Below are 19,008 nucleotides of genomic sequence, written 5' to 3'. Positions count from 1 at the left end.
ACCTGGGGAGATAACTCCAAGCGCAGCTGGTGCAAACAGACCTCAGGTGCCCTGGATGATACCACAGCCAATTATGTGCCATCTTACAAGGCTGCCTGCCACAGTCAGCACTGGCGTGATTAGGCAGACTTTGGGGCGTGTCGCAAACTTCAATTATATGGCTTGGAGTGCTATAATAGAGTTGAGGGTGTTAAACACAGTAATGGGAAGAGAATCACCAAGAAGTTTTTTAATTAGAACAAGTTCATTTTTAACTTGGAGCAATCACAGATGGAGATTAAGCAGGTGGCAGGAACTCAATTAATTTAGTCTTTCAGGATTTATTAATAGAAGACTATATTTAACCTCAAACTGTAATTGGATGAGGAAGACCATTACCCTTGTTTAAAAAAAAATCTGTTGGCAGCTCACAGTCAACTCAGACCTGATGGATTCACACTTGTGGGTGTCTTCAGGCTGGATTAAGAGATGACTATACCCAGAGGAACACTGATTTGTGTAAGTGTTAGAATCCCTGGATACCTTAATAGTATCCCCAAAAGTAACAACAAGAGTCCACGAGTCAATAAAAATAAACACATAAAATTACAATAAAAACCATGTATAAAATAAGAACCCACACATTTGTAGCTTGCCTAGTTGATTCAGTAGCAACAATGCAATGCAGCTCTGATAAAGCTATGCAACTTATTAATGAAGAATCACATGTGACTGGAGAATAATGCCATTTTAACCAATCGATTTAAGGTATCGGATTATCGAAAAAGACAAGTGAAGCTCCTCTTTGTGTCGTAACATAGCAGAATCAAAACAAAAACAATTAAAGGGAAATGCCAGTGTTGTAATTAAAGTTACATTTAATGACATGTTTTGAGTTATAATAATGTACAAAAAGAGAATTTAAACAGTTTTCTAACTCCGCTCGAATATCAGGGATGGCTTGTAAAATTTAACTGACAAGCAACACATAGAAGCTTTAGCCTCAAAGGGTTTGCGATTGATGTCGGTTTGGCTTTTAATGGATTTCAATTACTCAGCTCCGTGCACTGCAGCTCTTGATGCACAGATTAAGTGGACCTGCTTCAGGGCATATTGAATTTCAAATGTGCAGAATATTGAATAAAAACCACCAAAATTAACATTTAATTACAGAATAATCCCGCAGTGTGTTTAACAGAACACACGTGTTTTCTGACTCTCCAAGGCCAGTGCATGTGCTCGCCACCGCTAATCGCTACAAGTAGCCATCTTATTATTAGGAGGCGAAGCACCTTAGGAGCACAGTTGCCCTCATCACACATGGCAGGTCTGTGGAGAGCTTTAATGGTAATGCAAGTACACAGCATGGCCTGGCTTTCATGGTGGCCGTACAGCATTGCTTCGCTTGTTTTGATTTTTTAAGCTCATAACAATCATATTGTAAATCGTAAAGGGTCATGAAGCTCAGTACGCATGTACATCTCCTCACGTTGGAACATTTTTTGTCAGTCTACCAATTTTGTCTTTCCACCACATTCCCGAAATATGGAGTTACAACAAAACAGTATGGCCACAGAAAGCCAATTAATGTATGTTATTAAGGTGCAACAGGCAATTTAAGCCAAAAGTGAGTGAGAACTGTCGCAAATCTCAGTGTAAATCTAAATACACACATAAAGCACTACATATTTAAAAAATGTACTCAACGTTTCATTATGATAAAGGATGTCATGAGCCAACAAAACTACACCATTTGTTCTCCTGCAAAAACTTGAGGTATATACAAACAACTTGCTGGTTTGTTTTTCTAAACGTTTCTTTTCAATGATGCAAATCTTGAGTTTCCATTAAACAATATGACCACCACAGGAAAATGAATTTGCAATTATTTCTATAATTTTCTCTAATAAATTGCAAAAATGGCAACAAAACACAGGTTGATTATCAGACATGTACACTGTAGGTGTATGTCAGACATCTGCAGACCCATTAAGTAATCAAGTCCTTCATTTGAGCAAATGGTGGTGTTATAATGTTGATAATATATAAATAAATGTATATATATATTTTTTGTTTTACTCAAGCTGTGAAGTTTGATGCTAATTAACAACAATACAATAACCATAGAAGCACAAAACATGATAAACATTTTTGTAATTGACATTTATCAGGCCAGTATTAGTTTTTTATTTCTTAGTGAAAAAATCTAAATGCACTGACTTGATTTTTTTAATTATTGAATTTAACTGTGCTCTTAAAAACATGGCTGCACTGTTGTATTCAATTCATGAATTTAATACTGTATACAAATTAGGAATAAAAGTAGTAACCATTGGGAATTGGTGCTTTTATGCTAAGCGACTTGCAAAAGTGCATTGCACATGGTAAGAACACACTATAAGAGCTAATGGTGATACACTAGCCATATAGTCTTCAGCCTCCTCTGGTTGCTACTGTTAAATGCACTTCTCAGTGGTGAATGCTAGAATGCGATTGATCTTCAAGCGCTGAAATTCCGGGTTCTCCAGCAACACTGTCACAGTGCTCAGTTCTAATAACCGTTTCCTAAGCGGGCATAAAACCATTAAGTTCTACATGAAATATTTACGACTGTTGACCGTGTGACTTCCCAGTCTGAGGTTCAGAATTCAGCTATTGTAATACATAATTATTTCAGTTATTTTCAGTGAACAACAATCTGCTACACATGTTTTTAACACATACTTTGTAAACCGGCCCCCTTTACCTTCCAGCTACTGCAATACCTTATCCACAAAATGCAGATCTGTTTAATAATCCCCGTCAGTGCCCAAGCTGCATCCTGTTTCAGACTCGATTATTTCTCTAAAAAGCCATAACACCACAGGCATACAGAGTCTTGATTATGATGGTCACAAAGGCTGACCCCTGTCTGGCTCTCTTCCCTCATCTCAATGATTTCCCCCAAAAGCACGTCTTCCTCTTCCACAGAAGGCGATCTGAGATTGTTTCCATTTTGAAATCTGGTGACCCTACACCTGTAAGAAATTAGACAGACAGCTTTTTCTTTGCAATACTGGGAGAAAACACCATTCTCTCCAAATATTTTACTGAACACACATTCAGATATTGTAAGCCATTCGGACAGAAACCAACTGCTTTTACGGTCCTCTTTTTGCTGAAGATGTTCCCCTTAATGATGGGAAAATTGCAGGTGCAACCTGAATTCAGTGATGAGCTCCAGCTCCTGTGCTGCTCAAACTGAAGGACTTAAACCTCTTCAGTAGACTCCTTTCAATGCCCCCCCCCCCCCCATCTACTTTGGGCCCCACCTATTTTCAGTATATCCACAAACTTACTTCAGCGTGCAAAACCTATACATACACAACACAGTAATCCAGTTGGCAGTATGTTTTATTGAAAAGCGTAGGTGAAAACACATGACAAATCCATAATTTTTTAGATTTTTCTACTCTTTCTGTTCCTCCATACAAAAACCCATATGGTCAAGTCTTTACTTCAGAAATGTACAGCTCTATGGAATCTGCTTTATCAAATCTTCATATTCCTCACATTTCTTCAAAGAGGAAGATTTCATAATCTTCACGACAAAAGCTGTCACCCATCACCCCATGCTGTACATGGCTTCCTTTTGAAAGAATCTGTCCTCTATCATCACAATTATTTCAGCTTCCACCGTCACACAGCTTTCAATCTTTCTCTTTGCATTTCTTCATCTCTGTATTTCCTAGGTCACCATCTATAGCACAATCTTTACCTATGCATATTTCATATCTTTTCATTTTTCTGTCTCTCCCTAGAAGAAAAAAAAAAACAAAAGAAACCAAAGAAACCTTTTATCAGAAAGGAACAATCTGTAAAGCTTCTCAGATAAGCAATGTCTCTCTATTCACCGATTCTCACTATAAATACAAACTAAAAAAACTCCAAACTACTGTAAATATCAAAGCACTGCAAATATAGCACACACAGCAATTTCTATCAATATTGATCTACATAATTATTATTAATGTTTCCAATTAAGATCAATTATTATTCTTCCATTATTTTTCAATTACATTTGAATGAAAAGATTCCAATGATTACTATAATGGCCATATTCTCACAAATGTCCTTGTAGAGTTAATAACAGAAAAATGATTTTTGAAATGTATGATACCAGCTCCACTGTTCCCTTAGATTTACAGATGGCTGTTTTTCTTGATGTTTGATTGACACAGTATGAGAGAAGTGGGCAGGCTTTACATTGTTTTTAAGAATCTAAATTGGAAAATGCCCTACCCAAACAAATCAGACAGCCCCCATCCCATCTAAGCACAGGTTTCTTCTAATTTTTAATGATTTATCCAAATCAACTTTTAATTGATTTAAAATCTTCATATCCTGTGTTGTTTGTCATTTTTAAAAAATGTATTACTGTGTTTTACCATTTGCCCATTTTATTTTTTCTCACTGCATGCAACTCGGGCAGAAGTAGAAACTCTAAATGAATGGCACTTGTAGAAAAAAACGTTTAATACACTAGCAAATGTTTAATACACTTGTAAATGTGTAATACACCGGTAAAACTAGATGACTCTTTTGCCATTACGCAATGCAAGCAAACTTAAGTGGCTGCTTCAAAAAGCAACCATTTGAAGCGGGCAAAGTATTTTTTTAAGAGACAAAATTAACATGCATGTCTTTAAGAAATGCAGAAAAATAAAGAAGAAATACAAAAATAAATCAGGAGTAGCACCATCACTAAATACAGTGACACAGTGACTATGCTGGTAAAACTGGCTATGCAGCAGACACTGCCACAACCCCTGCCACAGGCTGCTCTTATTAGTCTACTTTAGCAGCAGCATGAAAGAATAGCATAATAAGAAAATTAATTACAGATCTTAATAGATCAATTTATTCCGAGTCCTGCAGTGTTGTGAGAACAGTTCAAAACACACTGAAACCAGAAGGATGTGCTCGTATGCTAGTCCGAAATAAGGAAACACTGCAAGGAAAATAAATGTTTCAAAAAAATAAATTGCAATGACAACATCAATGACAACAATGCTCAGCAGTTTATGGATCCACAGAGAGAAATCCAAAGTCAGTTGTTTTTCTACACGTTCAAACACGTCATCTCCATTCTCAAAATAACATCATCTGCCATTGATGGTGCGTTTCCCTCGTTACTGATTTACCTGAACATTAACAGTAACTTAAATTTCCCCAGGTAATCTCACCACATTAACCACAACATTAGTGAGTCAAAATAAACAGGTGAGTGAGTGCCATTGGCAGGGGAAGTGGGGGCTAGAGCATTTTAAAAAACAATTTTTACTCATGGAGTTTGTTTGAGCAGGTAAGGCTGAAAGCTGCAATAAGACATACTGGACTACACGTACTGCTATCCCCGAATGCCAGCCTCTTCCAGTGGAGCACCCCACTATTTCACATCCCAGTGCCTGCTGAGTACAAGAGTTAGACTCATTGGATTTGTCTGAGTGTCCAAATAACTGAAGGGCTGTTTGTGAAAGCAGCTGCTGCTGCTACTGCTGCTGCTGCTTGAGGATTGCCTTTACATAGGACTACTGCATTTGTTGGTAGCTCATCAAAAAAAGACATTGTGTTAAATTCATTCACATTTCTGTTAGGCATTAACCTCTTGATAAAATGTGCCGTGAATGACTGACCTCCTGATAATTTAGATTCGGTAGTAAATATATTTAACCTGAACACATGGTCTAAATGCTTAATTGGGAAAATGCATGTGCAAACCACATTACCAGCAGCTAAAGACCGGTTGCTAAGAGATGATTGCAGCTCAAGGGTGTCCAACGAAAAACCAGAGGGAGAAAACAAAACTACAAATGTGCTCTAAATGTGCATATTACTGAAATTAATATAATAAATGTGTAAAAAAAAATAACTCGTCACTGCTGCCCACAGACTGAACATCTGCAGATTTTTTTCCAGGAACCCATTCTCTAAACTTACAAAAACCCACCAGAACAGAACAGAAAGCCAAGCTGAAAAAGGCTAGCTGTGGTTTAGTAGCAGAGGTCTGACTCCAGCTGTGATACAGGCTGAATCAGTATTTGGTGGCTGATTGCAGAGGCATTGACTAGCCTGTGCCTCTGGAACCACACATTAGGGGGTGTGTCTTCGTTGACCCTGTGGGGATCTGCAACTGCCGTGTACACATGCACATAATCTTGTGTAGTTTTTTTCCGAGGCGAAGCAACACACAGGCATCATGTCTGCTTAAACAGCATTGGCACAGGAGTGTGGCTCTGTCTGGTAGTCCTGAAGGTAGGTGAATAATTGGCTCTGCTATCACCAAGAGGAAGGTTTCAGGCCACATCTGATAGCACACCGATGGTATCTTTTCAGTGACGGCTTATGGGGCTGGAAAACTATATGGTCAACCAATGCTGTGATGAGATGGCCTATAAATCCAACTGACTATTCCAAAAGTAATTTGGAGAAAAACAAAAATTATGGTTAAAAATTCATTTAAAAAGAAAGAAAGGACTGCTGGCACTTAGTCTCATACTTCGGGCCATCCTGCACTAGCAGCAGAGGCCACATGATTGGACGAAACACACTTATTTCCCACCATTCCCCAGAAGTCCTTCAAGGGGGACATTTTTCACTAGAGCTGTTATTCAGCACAAATACATTCATCACCAACGTTTGAGCCAGGGGGAAGGGAACGAAATGAGTCAGAGAAGAAGGAAGTTTACACATCATGGTGGTCTGGACTGAATGAAACAGTGGTGCCATGAACAATTTTCAGAAAGAAAAGAGTTTGGGACTGAAGAATATAAATGTTTCGGAAGAATGAGAATTAAAGACAAAAAGCTTAACCAAAGTTAGCACCTGGTCAGCTAGAGTCCTGGTACCACTCTGTAGTGAGCAGTAGATTGCAAAGCAGTCCCACATAGTCACTCCAGGTCCAACAGGCCTGCAGGGTTTTGTTGCACAAATGCCACTTTGCCCACTTGATCTAACATTTAACATAAACATCATCAATCTGACTGGACCTCAATGCTGGGATGGACAGTGGGTGAAAGAGCCAGTAGTTTTCTCTGGCCAAGAGGAAAAAAATGAAGGGAATTCTTTTAATGCGTGCACACAGCCTACAATTTTACATGCAAAATCAATGCAGACATTCTGTACTCTATACACAAATGTAACTTTGCATTGCACTGTCTGATGTTTTTTAAGATTAAGGGAATCTTGAGGGCATGATACAATGCATGTGCCAACATTTAACTGACTAGTATGGACCAATCATTAGCTTCTGGGCTCATAAGACCTCTCATTAGGAAAGTCCCTCAAAACAATATTTTGGGGGGGGGGGGGGGGGGCAGGGTTGAGTCACTTTTTGGTTGGGCCTAATATATGTTCATGGGATTAATAACAGCTGTCGCTCATGTTTCATTCATACCCAGCTCCTTGCTTCCTGAGAACATTATGCACTCACACCATAGATTCTAGTAAATTTATTCAAATACTGTACAAGGCAAAAACACGGAGCTCTCTGTCACTCCCTGTTCCCTGAAATGAAACAGACATTACCTTCTGCATACTCCCAGGTCACAGAGCCCCTCTGTAATCAGTGTTTACCAGCAGTTGAAGGGCCCTTTTCACTGAGAGACACATTTTATTAAGACACAGAGGGATTTTCTAGGCAGGAATTGCTCGAAGCCTAAAATGTATGCGTCCCACATTAAAAGGGATGAGAAACCCCCTTCAGCAGTGGGCTCTGGCTCAAGGATAATGTGTGGAGTTACCATCTCAAACTCAACAGCTGCCTTTCAGCAGGATGTCAGACCCACTCCCATTAAAATGTATGGTGGAAAGGGAAAAGATCTGAAGAGAGCTGAACACAAGGAGCTCTTAAGAACTGGACATGGACCGGGAGCCAGCCACCTGTGCCCACTGCTCCTGATAACAGAGAAGAGCGGAGAGGTACTGATTATGCTGTGGTTAGCTGAAGACACTGTGAAAATGTGAGGTTTTTAGGAATTCCTCAGACGCAGCGGTTCAGTAAATACCAGCGGGTTTCATGAGATATAGGTAAGGCCGGGAGCACCGAAAATGTCAATCAAATATCTGCCTTTTCTATTAAACCAAGTCTGTGTTTACTTTGGTTGGTCTCCGTATATGCCATGGACCACTGCAGTAATTGCCATACCAGGGAATTGAGATGGAATATTCTAGTAAGTCAACATGAGCAAGTCCTGTGTGGATGCCATGTCTTTTATCTCTTGTCTAGCCTAGTCATCCAATAATATTTTATTCATTACAAATATAAGAACAGCATAACGCAGCTCTGCGAGGCCTCTTAGTTTGTTATTTCTAAATTCTGATAGCGTTGCTTTGATACATATTGCCCAGCTATAGCTCGCAGGGCACTGAAGAGAGTGAAGAAAAAAGGCAGGGAATTCAGACACAAAGCAGAACCAGACTCACCATCCTACTACAGCAGGAGTGAGTGGGGGGTCTCAAAGGAGGTAGAGTTGGACATATTGAAGGATGAAGAAAGTGAGGTGCCAGGGATGAATAAAGAGGGGTGCCTTTCAATTGGTTCTGCACATATTACATCTGTTGGCACTGTGCAGGATTTGACCAATCACAAACCAAGGCCACAAATCAACAGCGAATCACTGGCAGGCAAGGTTCCATGTGTGAAGCATGCCTCCACAGTGGAACAGATCATTAGCACACAAATTTGCCTCTGTAGCCCAATTGACCTGTACACAATATCTTAATCCATCATAATTCCAGATAACACTGGGTTCTGAGTGTGTCTAACTATCATGGGGTAATTGGGAGCAGTTATGAATGACAACTTGCAGATGCTGAATGATCTTACAATGACCCACCTCCCACACTCACCTACTCTCTTTCTCTGTTTTGCTATATATATATATATATATATATATATATATACCTACAGCACGTTGGTATTGATCAGGCATTGTGAAACAAAGAACAGAAGTAAAGACCAGAACATTACTTCAGAGACTCCTCATTGGCTCAAACTCAAAATTTGGTATTTCACAAAATAGTCTGAAGGTGTTGCAAATTGGATGCTCTCAAGTCTCCTCAATAGGTGATTTTAAGGTCAATAAACTAGATTTGATTGAAAGAGTCATGGCTCACATTCTTTTGCTTTCCATTGTCTGCAATCATGCTGCATAATGTGAAAAAGTAGCTGAGGCTTATTCTTCTGCCTAGTTGGCTTTGCAGAGGTTAGGTCTGAATAGTGTTCACTGTGTGAACTAAACTGTGTTCTTGGCTAGAAATAGGTGTACAAAATAAGTATTGTATCTAACTGAACCTGTGTTTAGTAGTTGTCTACGACCATGAAATGCACTTTTTGTACGTCGCTTTGGATAAAAGCGTCTGCCAAACAAATGTAATGTAATGTAAATGTAAAAGTAACGTTACTGCTATTTCACTTGCAAGCGGTAGCCAGGTTTTGTTTTTTATTTTTAGAGGTGCAGCTCACTTCCTGCTTCAACTGCAGACTTGGCAGTAACACTCATAGCTCGTCTTGTTTTAAGACTGGTTGGAGCTAGTTTCTGTTTGAGGTGCCCATAGAGAGAGTATAAGGGGAATGATGAAAGGAGGTAATAATAACGGGTCCCGAACAACACTGACCTTTGACCTGTGCACCTCCCCATCATCGTCCTCACCACCCACGCCCAGGATCTTGCGGGTCTTGAGTCGGCTCACAAGGTCAGTCTGGCTGTGCTTTTTCATGAGTGGGGGGGGTGGTTTGGCAGCCATGCCTGTAGGGGGGAGGGGGCAGCGCACTCAGCCTGTAGGTGTGAGAGAGAGAGAAAGAGAGAGACAGACTGAAAACATGCCATGACTGAGAGAGAAGTAGGGGGGCGAGACAACTAGAAAGACAAAGACTTAAAACCTTGCATCACTGTAAGAAAGCGAAGGTTGGTATTTGTCTGCAGAGCTCATTCTGATATCAGTGGAAAACCCCAGCATGCACATTCGAGCATCTAGACCACACTACCACAGATTCAGGAGACGTACTGTTGTTGAAATAGAGAACACACGTCACTGAAAAACAGAACCAGTTGACAGGGACTGCAGTCATCTTGAAGCACATTTTGTCAGGTAGCCCCAAACAACACATTCTATCCAGCAGAGTCCCTTGCATTGAGAATGGCACAATCTTCAAAGAAAAGGTGAGATTCGGTAGGGAGGTAATTACAGGCGTCAAGGTCATGTGATTGTGGAGCGCCTAACTGCGGCACGGATAAACATGCCCGCAGGAGAGAGTGGGCGTCTTGTCTACCTGGGATGCACAAGGGCCGCTAGAAAATTGTTTGTGACACGAGCCAAGAGAATTACCATCAGCATCGCTTCAAGAGAGCCTGGATTCACAGGTATCCTACAGGCGGCCATGGCCCTTCATCCCCTAGACAACGGCGACAGACACCGTGACTCAGAGGTAAACAGATCCCAGGTCTCTCACCCTCCAAGCAGCAGGAGGTAAAAAATAGAACCTGCCATCTATCTAAGGGTGAAAAAAATGAGCGCACAGTTAGTTTTGCGTCATATGAAATGAAACAACGAAGCATGAAAATGACTGAAAACGGCGTTCTCAGCCACCGCCACTCAACTCTCCCCCCTTCTCCAACGATGCATATCATTTCTGGATTTAATTTCATACTCTGAAGACAGAGCGGGGAGACTGTTCACTGTCAGTCATGCCAGGTCTAGGATACATCAGGCCTAATTTAAGCTTTGTTACAGATGTAATCTCCTACACTGTCACTCTGTCACTGGACTATAGCACAGCGATTGTTCAGCAGTGAGACAGGCAGGCAGAGCTGACATGCATTAAGCACTCCTCTGCATTCACCTGTACAAGAGACAGCTGGATACAGCCTGCATAGACCACACAGATAGATTTTCCCTTTTCAGCGACAGGCTAACGAAGGCTGCTCAAATTCAGCTTATAATGCGCTCATGAGTAATTCACAGTAATAAACACCAGGAAGGAATTCTGGAAGGTGAAGTAAAGCTAGCGGAAGCTCAGCATTGTGGCTGTCAGTGTGTTAGCTGCTCAGATATTCAAAAAAACATCAGTCTTCCAGCCTTCAAAAGAACTTTAAAATGCTTGGGTGGCAGTGTAGCACAACAATTAGGTAACTGAGTTTGCTACTCTAAGTTTGTATGTTAGATTCCCAGATGGGCCATGTGCTGTTGTACCGTTGAGCAAGGTACTTGCTCCAGTAAATATCCTGCTATCCAAACGGATATAGGTGAGTATATATATCCTTACATATTTTCAACATTTTTATTAGAATACAGATTTTTAATAATAATGTCACAGCAAATTCTCAGGGTACTTTAATTCAAAGTTTAACTGGATCAGGGCCAGTTGAACAATAACATTAAGGATCAGAAGATGTAACTTACATTTAAAGAGAAAACATACTTTGGCTTCACCTTTAGCAAAGGACATTTTATAACATATAAAGATCAGATCCTGTACAGGATCTGATTTCAGCAGAAGGAGCTCTTAATTGTGGTGTGGGACACCACAGAAGACAAAGAAGTTACACTGCAGATCAAACAAGAATAGGTCACACAGACAGTCAGAGGTCTGTTTACATGAATCCCTCATGGGAAATGTAAGACAGCAAGCCTTGCTCTGATTGCGGGCTGGAACTTGATCAGATGCCAAGTTGTCAAATCCGCAGATATTGGGGATATGTACTGCAAGTTGTAAACAACAATTGTCTTCATTATCTTTGAGCTCTCAGAAGAAATGTGTTTCATTCACACAGTAAAAATTAGGTTTTTATTGCGGTCAATACTTCGCAGCCCCCGTGAGACACCTCTATGACTGATTCGATTTTCTGTCAGTGCACTGCCTCAGGAAATATTTGTTGTTGCACACATTCATGCAAAGAATGGGACACCATGGCATCAGATTGGGATGTTCTACAGGTCTGCAGACCTCCAGTGTATTCACAATCTCTGAATTCCACAGTAAAGGGTTTCAGACCACGGAAAGGCTTATCTGTGGCTTATGTTATGTACCTTGCTAGTTCAGAGAAAAACGGTTGGCGGTATGTAGGAACTGTAAATACAGGCCACATAAGCCTAATGTATCATTAAATGCTGGCATGAATAACATTGGAAAACAATGGTTAATTTCAGATTTGCTGTAGATTTCTGTAAATATATGTAAATACACTTATTCCATTGAGCACAGCGGGGCTGAGTTGCATATGCCAACAGATATAATGTCACTGCATAGGACACTGTATTTGATTGCATATCACTGTATCTAATTTTGCTCAGAGAGAAAAAACTGCTTCAAAACATCCAGAAAAAAAACTATTTCTTTAAGCATACATATGCAACATATGCTTAAAGCAACTCAACCAAGTCCTGAGCACAGGTACCCCAGGAGGAATGAAACTGCCTCTTGCTTACTCAATGACTGGATACTAACTCATTCCAGAAAATTATAATATGATGAAAGAGCAGGTGAAATTGCTCCCATCACTGATGCACACCGCCAGCTGCATCCTAATGTATTTGTGTTGTATTCCTCTGACATTTACAACTGGAAGGTGCCGGATTGATCAGTCTGTGAGACGGAACACATTTCTCCCCCCTCTGTGAATTATGACATAAGGGGCAAGGAAACAGAAGCCATTCACCTTGGGGGGGATACAAGCTGAATAAAATATACAGGGCTTTTTAATCAAACAAGATGTTCCTCAGTTGAAATCAGCAAAACAAAACTAAATGGTGACAGGATTAGCTACTGACCCACTTAAAGAAACGTACAAGCACGATCAAGCTTAGTGCCATGATCTTACTGTGAACAGAGGCTCCGGGAACCACAATGACAGGGGAAATCCGCCACGCTTTGCTTTACATGTCACAGTTCTCTAACTCCTCCCTTCAGACAACACCTGATCCACACGCTGTTTCAACTCTCTCTATTCCTGGAATAACAACGTGATGCGGATGCAGTTGCCAGGCAACCACCAATAGCATGATTAGCACTTTTGAGTTAATGAAAGCACGCTTGATGAAAATGTTTATTTGAACGCAGGTTTCCATCTTTATCTTTGTCGTTAGGAATGATGTGCCAACCAAATGTATTCTTCTACACGATTTTAGACGATTTGTCATTTTTATTTTCACCCCTTCAAAAAGATCTGGGAGACTGCATCTCTCGGAGCATGCCCACCTTTGGTCTAAGCAAAGGGAAAAAACATTTCTCAGTTATGGTCTTTTGAAAAGATAAACAAAACTGAGCCATGAGATATGCAAACCGCACAGAACTAAAGTTATTCCTCTTTGGGCAAAATACAAGGAACTGGAGTACAGAGAATTGAGAATAAGTGAATATTTATAAACAGTACATCTTAAGATTTGAGATGTTTTGCATTTAATCAAGGTGTTCACACTGTACGATAATACATGTCTGAGAGTGCACAATTACATCACCTGACTCAAAGTAACAGATGGTTGGCATCATCAACAGTTAATAACCTGCTGGCTTTTTCCAAGACAATGCAATCAATACACAATCAAGTCACCGTTTCTCTGATTAAACGGATCAGATAGGCACCTCCACATTCTTTACATTGAGATACAGCACATACAGTTATGAGATACAGATGAGATACAGTTACAGCATGTCCTTGCTATTGTTGTTAAACCTGAAGCATTCAAATTTTACACCTGTGAAAGAGGCTTGACTACAGATAGCCATTAATTCCATTCATCCATCCATTTACTAAATAATCAGTCTAAAAAAATTGGTTGTTATTAAGTAAATGATTATTTAAAAAATAATTTCAATATAGACAGACATTATAATTTACCACACAAAACAAATCCGGGTTTGATACCCTATGTTGTCCACACTGTATAAACATGAGATGGACATGTACGTTTAAAAAAAAAAAAAAAAAAAGTATGTTTTAAAACTGAAATACACAAGTACTTGAGGGCACCATAGTAACCGATTTATGATGAATCTGGAAGAGCACGTGTGTGTGCACAGTGCACTTGCCCCATTAGCAAATTACTGAGATCAACTGTACCAGCATGGATCTGGTACAAATAAATTGGCTAAACACAAATATATTGGCTAAATGAAGTGCCAAATAAAATTTGCACAGCTAAAGTGATTATAGCAGGAGAGAGAATGCCCAGCACCTGGCTGCTTCGCCTTTGGGGAGTATCCATTGTTATCTGGCAACCGTTTGATCCCCTGTTATGCACCAGCACAGTGCCTGCCTTGAATGTTAACAAATGCAACTCAATTGCTAATGTTCTGATTGCACAATGTTTATAATTTAAAGGGTAAGATGAAATTCACCTGACCTAAATGCGGTTTCAAGGACCGCCCAGGGGGATCACCACTCAATTACCCGTCTGGGCCCCAGGGACGGATGCAAGCTGTGATTCAGGAAGCTTCTGCCAGTGTTTCAACTCTCAGCTAAACAGTTAGATGGGGCTAGGATCCCCGGCACTGTTTTTAATGGTGTTTAGATATACTGGGTAAACAGTTATTAGCCATCCCCTGCAGACAGCACAGAACATCCCAATTTATGACAGTGCCACTCCGTTTATTAAAGTTAAATGGCCTTTTTTCCAGGAGGGGATTCTCCGCTACACGATCTTGAGGCAACGGCAGCGACGAAGAAATCGATCGCCCAAGTCATGTTGAAGAGAGCGCAATAAGAAACCAATAACATCACATTTAAAATACGTTTTCAAAACCCTCATGCCAATGGACTAGCTCAAAAATACTCATTTTACTGAAATCTCTCATGGTCCTAACAGTCGGATGTCAGCCAGACGTCCCCGCCTTCCCACCAGTCAATCTGTCACACGGCAAAGGTCAGAGCAATAATACGGTAAGTCACTAGAGAAAAATAAACACCGTGCCCCTTTTTTTGGGTACATTGCCTAGCAACCCTTTTGACCAGGGGGAAGCATTCGTTTGGTCATTAACTTCTTCCTGCTGCGAAGGAAAACATTGCTGTTGAGTGACAAGGAACAAATATGAATAGAGATGTGGGAGACTTACGAGCAAGGCTATCTGAAGCATGGGACCCTGAACAGGAGCCCAGTAACTCCACCCACATCCGTGGCTGCACGTCATATCCTATCGCCCTATAAATGGCAGATTTACGCAGGGTTAAATAAATAAATAAACGCAATCCCGGTGGTCACTGGTGTTTTCCACTCCGCCCCACACTGTTGCCAGGTGATTTTTATCCCTTCTGCACAGCGGCTCGGCTACCTTTGATTTTTTGATGGGAGCAAACACAGCTCCTATCCTCCTGGTACAGCCCAGGCACCTGCTGCTAAATCATGCCCTGCGTATTTCCTAGGACAGATGTACAATGCAGCACTTGCTGTTAATATGAATGTATTGGCAACGCGGGAGGGAGATGTGACCAAGATATGACCGAGAACATATGGTCCGAGTCTCAAATTCGGCAGCAGGAACTCTATAGGAACTGACAATTCAAGATAAGGGGGAAAAACCCAATTGAAAGAGATAATAGAAATGTCAATGGATGAATGAATTTTCTGCAGGAGAACACGTTTGAGAGACTTCACTCTAGTAGTACACTATATGACCAAAAGTATCTGGACACCCCTCGGTCTGGGGCTGTTTTTCATGGTTTGATCTTGGTCCCTTCGTTCCAATGAAGGCAAATCTTAATGCTACAGTATACATTCACATTCTAGACTATTCTGTGCTTCCCCAACAGTTTTGGGAAGGCCCTTTCCTATTTCAGCATGACAATACCCCTGGGCACTCAGCAAGGTCCATATAGAAATGGTTTTGTCAAAAAAGATGTGGAACAACTTGACTGACCTCAACCCCATCCAACACCTTTGGGATCATTTGGAAAGCCAAATGTGAGCAAAAATGGTGTCCAACCCGGGTATTGAACCTGTGACATTCGCGCAGGTACATTTTCAGAGGCAAGGACACTGCTTCAACTGGGGAACACAGGGTAAAGCATTTCTACACAGAGCACTTACAGTACATGAAATTAAGTCATCGATCAACACAACGTTGCCCTTTTGTCCAAACAACAATCCTTTCTATGCTTGGCTGCCTCTGGTGAGCACTAAACTGTGACCGTAGCAGGCTGACAGCTACAGCTACTGCTATTGCTATGCTTGTTTAACAGTTACTGAACTCACTAACAGCTGCTGCTGCATTTTCACATCTCGTCCACATTGAACACGCCCAAACACACCACACCCACCCAGCTCCTACCAGCCCCCGTGCAAACGGTAGTGCTCAAAACAGGGGCTGGGAGATGAACACATTCAAACTGTGAGTGACTGCTTATGCCTGGTGCACATTGCAGGATAATCAGGCAGATTTTTGTGCTCGATTCACCCCTCTCAACAAATTCAGGGGCGTTCCTATTTTGAGGCTGGTCTGAACTGATAATCTGCCCAGATTATCCAGTAGTGTAAGGTGTTAACAGACAGAATCTTAACCCTCCTGATCGGGCTGAGGTCAATTTCAAATCATAAATAATAAAAATGCGATATTTATGACTCAAACTCCAGTAGTGCGAGAGGAACAGAGAAGGAAACTCGCACAGAAACCCTGACTGAGAAGTGGAAGTTACGGAATTCACAACAGAAACATGGCAGTGAATACAAAGAGGACTTACACTGCCTACTGAGCAAGGTGAACAGTAGAAAAGGAAAACAAGCTAGTACAATAACAGCAATGTTATGAATGCTTATTTATTGCACACACACACACACAACTAGTGCAATAAATTATGTCCAACTGTCAGCCTCCATTTTTGTCTAGCTCTAAAGTCACGTTAGATCCATCAGGGGGCTTGTGAAATCCCAGTTTCTGAAAGTCGGGCCTGTTATTGATCATGAGTATAAATGTTAAATGACTGAAGATCCTTCACAGCTGAATTGTCTAGTGTGCAGTTTTATGACTGAAAGCCAAAAACACTGTGAAATCTGTTGTTATGTGTGGGGTCTCCCACGTTTTCAATATTGGATAGGATTGGAAAATCTCGTAGTGTGCACCAGGCATTCGTCTAGTTCAGGGATCCCTAGGCACAGTGTCCAGTGGTTTTCACATTAAATCCTGTCATTGGTTGACTCATTCCACCTGGTTCTTTGGTCAAATGGTTATTGATTTAAGGTCAAAACAAAACAGACCATGTGGTTCTCCATAAACAGGGACGAGGACCAGAAATCTATTCTATATTCTGTTCATCGTCATTCTAATCTTTGGTATATGATTAGGAACAAAAGCTCTCACTGTATTAAAATATCAGATATCCTTCCTTTTCTGTCAGCGTGGAAACAGTGTTAGCAGTACAGTAGATTGGGTTAAACGGTGTTAAGAAAGCATTAGGCGTGACTGCACCCATTTATGTGCAAGTAACAGAAGACCAAGAAGTAAAAGTGAAAGATAAAGAAAGGGGCGTTTCCTCACTTTCCCAGAAGTCTTGCATAGCTGAAAGGACAGGCAGGTTCATAGACAGCCTCATATGCAACTCCTCCACTTTACAGAACTGAGACGCAAATGCAAACAGTCTCCCTTCTGCAGAACAAAAACACACGTACTTCTGTACATTGCACGAATGTCTCTAAACAACCTGCAATGGGATTTTAATGGCCACCTTCCCTGTGAGTGGATTGTAGTGGGGACAGGCTTGGTATCTCGATTTCCACCTTCACACATTTCACGTCTAGCATGTACGCTTCTTCATCACTGCAACGCCCCCACTCTCCCTCAGTGGCCGGTTGGCCAATCCCAGCCCTGCAGGTGCGCGAACGCGAGAGCGTCTCTCCTTTCCATTCTTTATGCAGAACCGTATCCATTCCCACAGAGAGCTTTCTAGGCCAGCGATGAAAAGGCTCGCCGATCGTCCGCAGGCGCAGTGCTCAGCGTTTATCGCCGCTCATCTCTGAGGGGGAAAAAATGCTAATCTAATCGGGTCGGTCATGTGGCGTGTTCGGGGAGGCTGATCCCTGCGATACAGCAGGAAAAGTCATCCCTCTGTCGTGCGTCACGGGGCGTCCGCAGCGGCACCGCCTGACAGCTGGCGTGTAGATTTCAGCCGAGCCGATGGGTCTCGGGTTTCCGGTGTTAGCCCCTGGCACACACTTGACTCACCACCTGGCCTGAGCGCGGCACAGGAACAGCCCGGGTCCACGCATTCCTGAGTCTGCATCCTCACTGGAACCATTTCACTAGCATTGATACTTTCTATTGGATACTAACTGTTGGAAAACTTTTAATTGGACAGCAGCGTGATGGTGAGAATGTCTAAGAAAACCAGCATCACAAACAGGAGAACATTCTTGATGCTCTCTTTGTTTTGCAGAGCCCTTTCACTGGCCACACGTGATTTTAACCAAATGTCTAAGGCAGTCTGTGGAACACACGTACGTACATGCATGCACGCACACACGCACAGACATACATCCATGCACATGTGCAACCACGGAAATCAATGCACGTGAGTATGCACATACAAATGCGTAGGCACACACCCCCGTTCACACAGACCCCCTACCGAGCCACCTCCAGAATTCCAGGGAACCGTGCAGGGAGTCACTAACAGAAGTTTCCAAGACTTTTACAAATCGTTTATTCTCACATTAAGACGACTGCTAATCAGGCTGAGGGAGGCAGATTAGTGGCTAAACAAAGGTTTTTCGAGAAAGCCAGAGGAATTAATACTTCAAAGGCCCAGCTTGTGGACATAAATCCAGCGGTTCAGGGGAAGCCAGTAATTCTCTGGAAACAACAAGGTGCCAGGAAGCACACTGAAATTAAGTGGTCTGGCACTAGGAGGAACGTAGTGCTCCCCAGTTAGCCACACTTTCACCTCTGCTCCATCAGTCACTCCATCGTGGGCCTGCCACCAGAAGGCTGGCCGGAAGGGCTTTATTCACGGTGTCCTTAACGAGAGAAGCCCTCGGCTGAGAATAAATCAAAGAGCCCCACTG

General features: G+C 41.7%; 1 protein-coding gene across 4 annotated transcripts in view; it reads right to left on the bottom strand.

Moving 5' to 3' along the window:
- Window positions 1–19,008, bottom strand: part of LOC135255582 (tumor protein p53-inducible protein 11-like) — a 44,026-nt gene that overhangs the window by 10,448 nt on the left and 14,570 nt on the right. For all 4 annotated transcript variants that reach the window (XM_064336939.1, XM_064336941.1, XM_064336942.1 and 1 more), the window contains one exon: window positions 9,637–9,797. In XM_064336939.1, coding sequence (XP_064193009.1) covers window positions 9,637–9,765 — 129 coding nt within the window. In that variant the 5' untranslated portion in view covers window positions 9,766–9,797. The remainder of the gene's footprint in view (window positions 1–9,636; window positions 9,798–19,008) is intronic.

The sequence above is a fragment of the Anguilla rostrata genome, chromosome 5 (assembly GCF_018555375.3).
Source record: "Anguilla rostrata isolate EN2019 chromosome 5, ASM1855537v3, whole genome shotgun sequence".
In the NCBI taxonomy this organism is placed as follows: Eukaryota; Metazoa; Chordata; class Actinopteri; order Anguilliformes; family Anguillidae; genus Anguilla; species Anguilla rostrata.
Note: the sequence above shows the minus strand (reverse complement) of the source record. Positions and strands in the feature narration are given on the sequence as shown.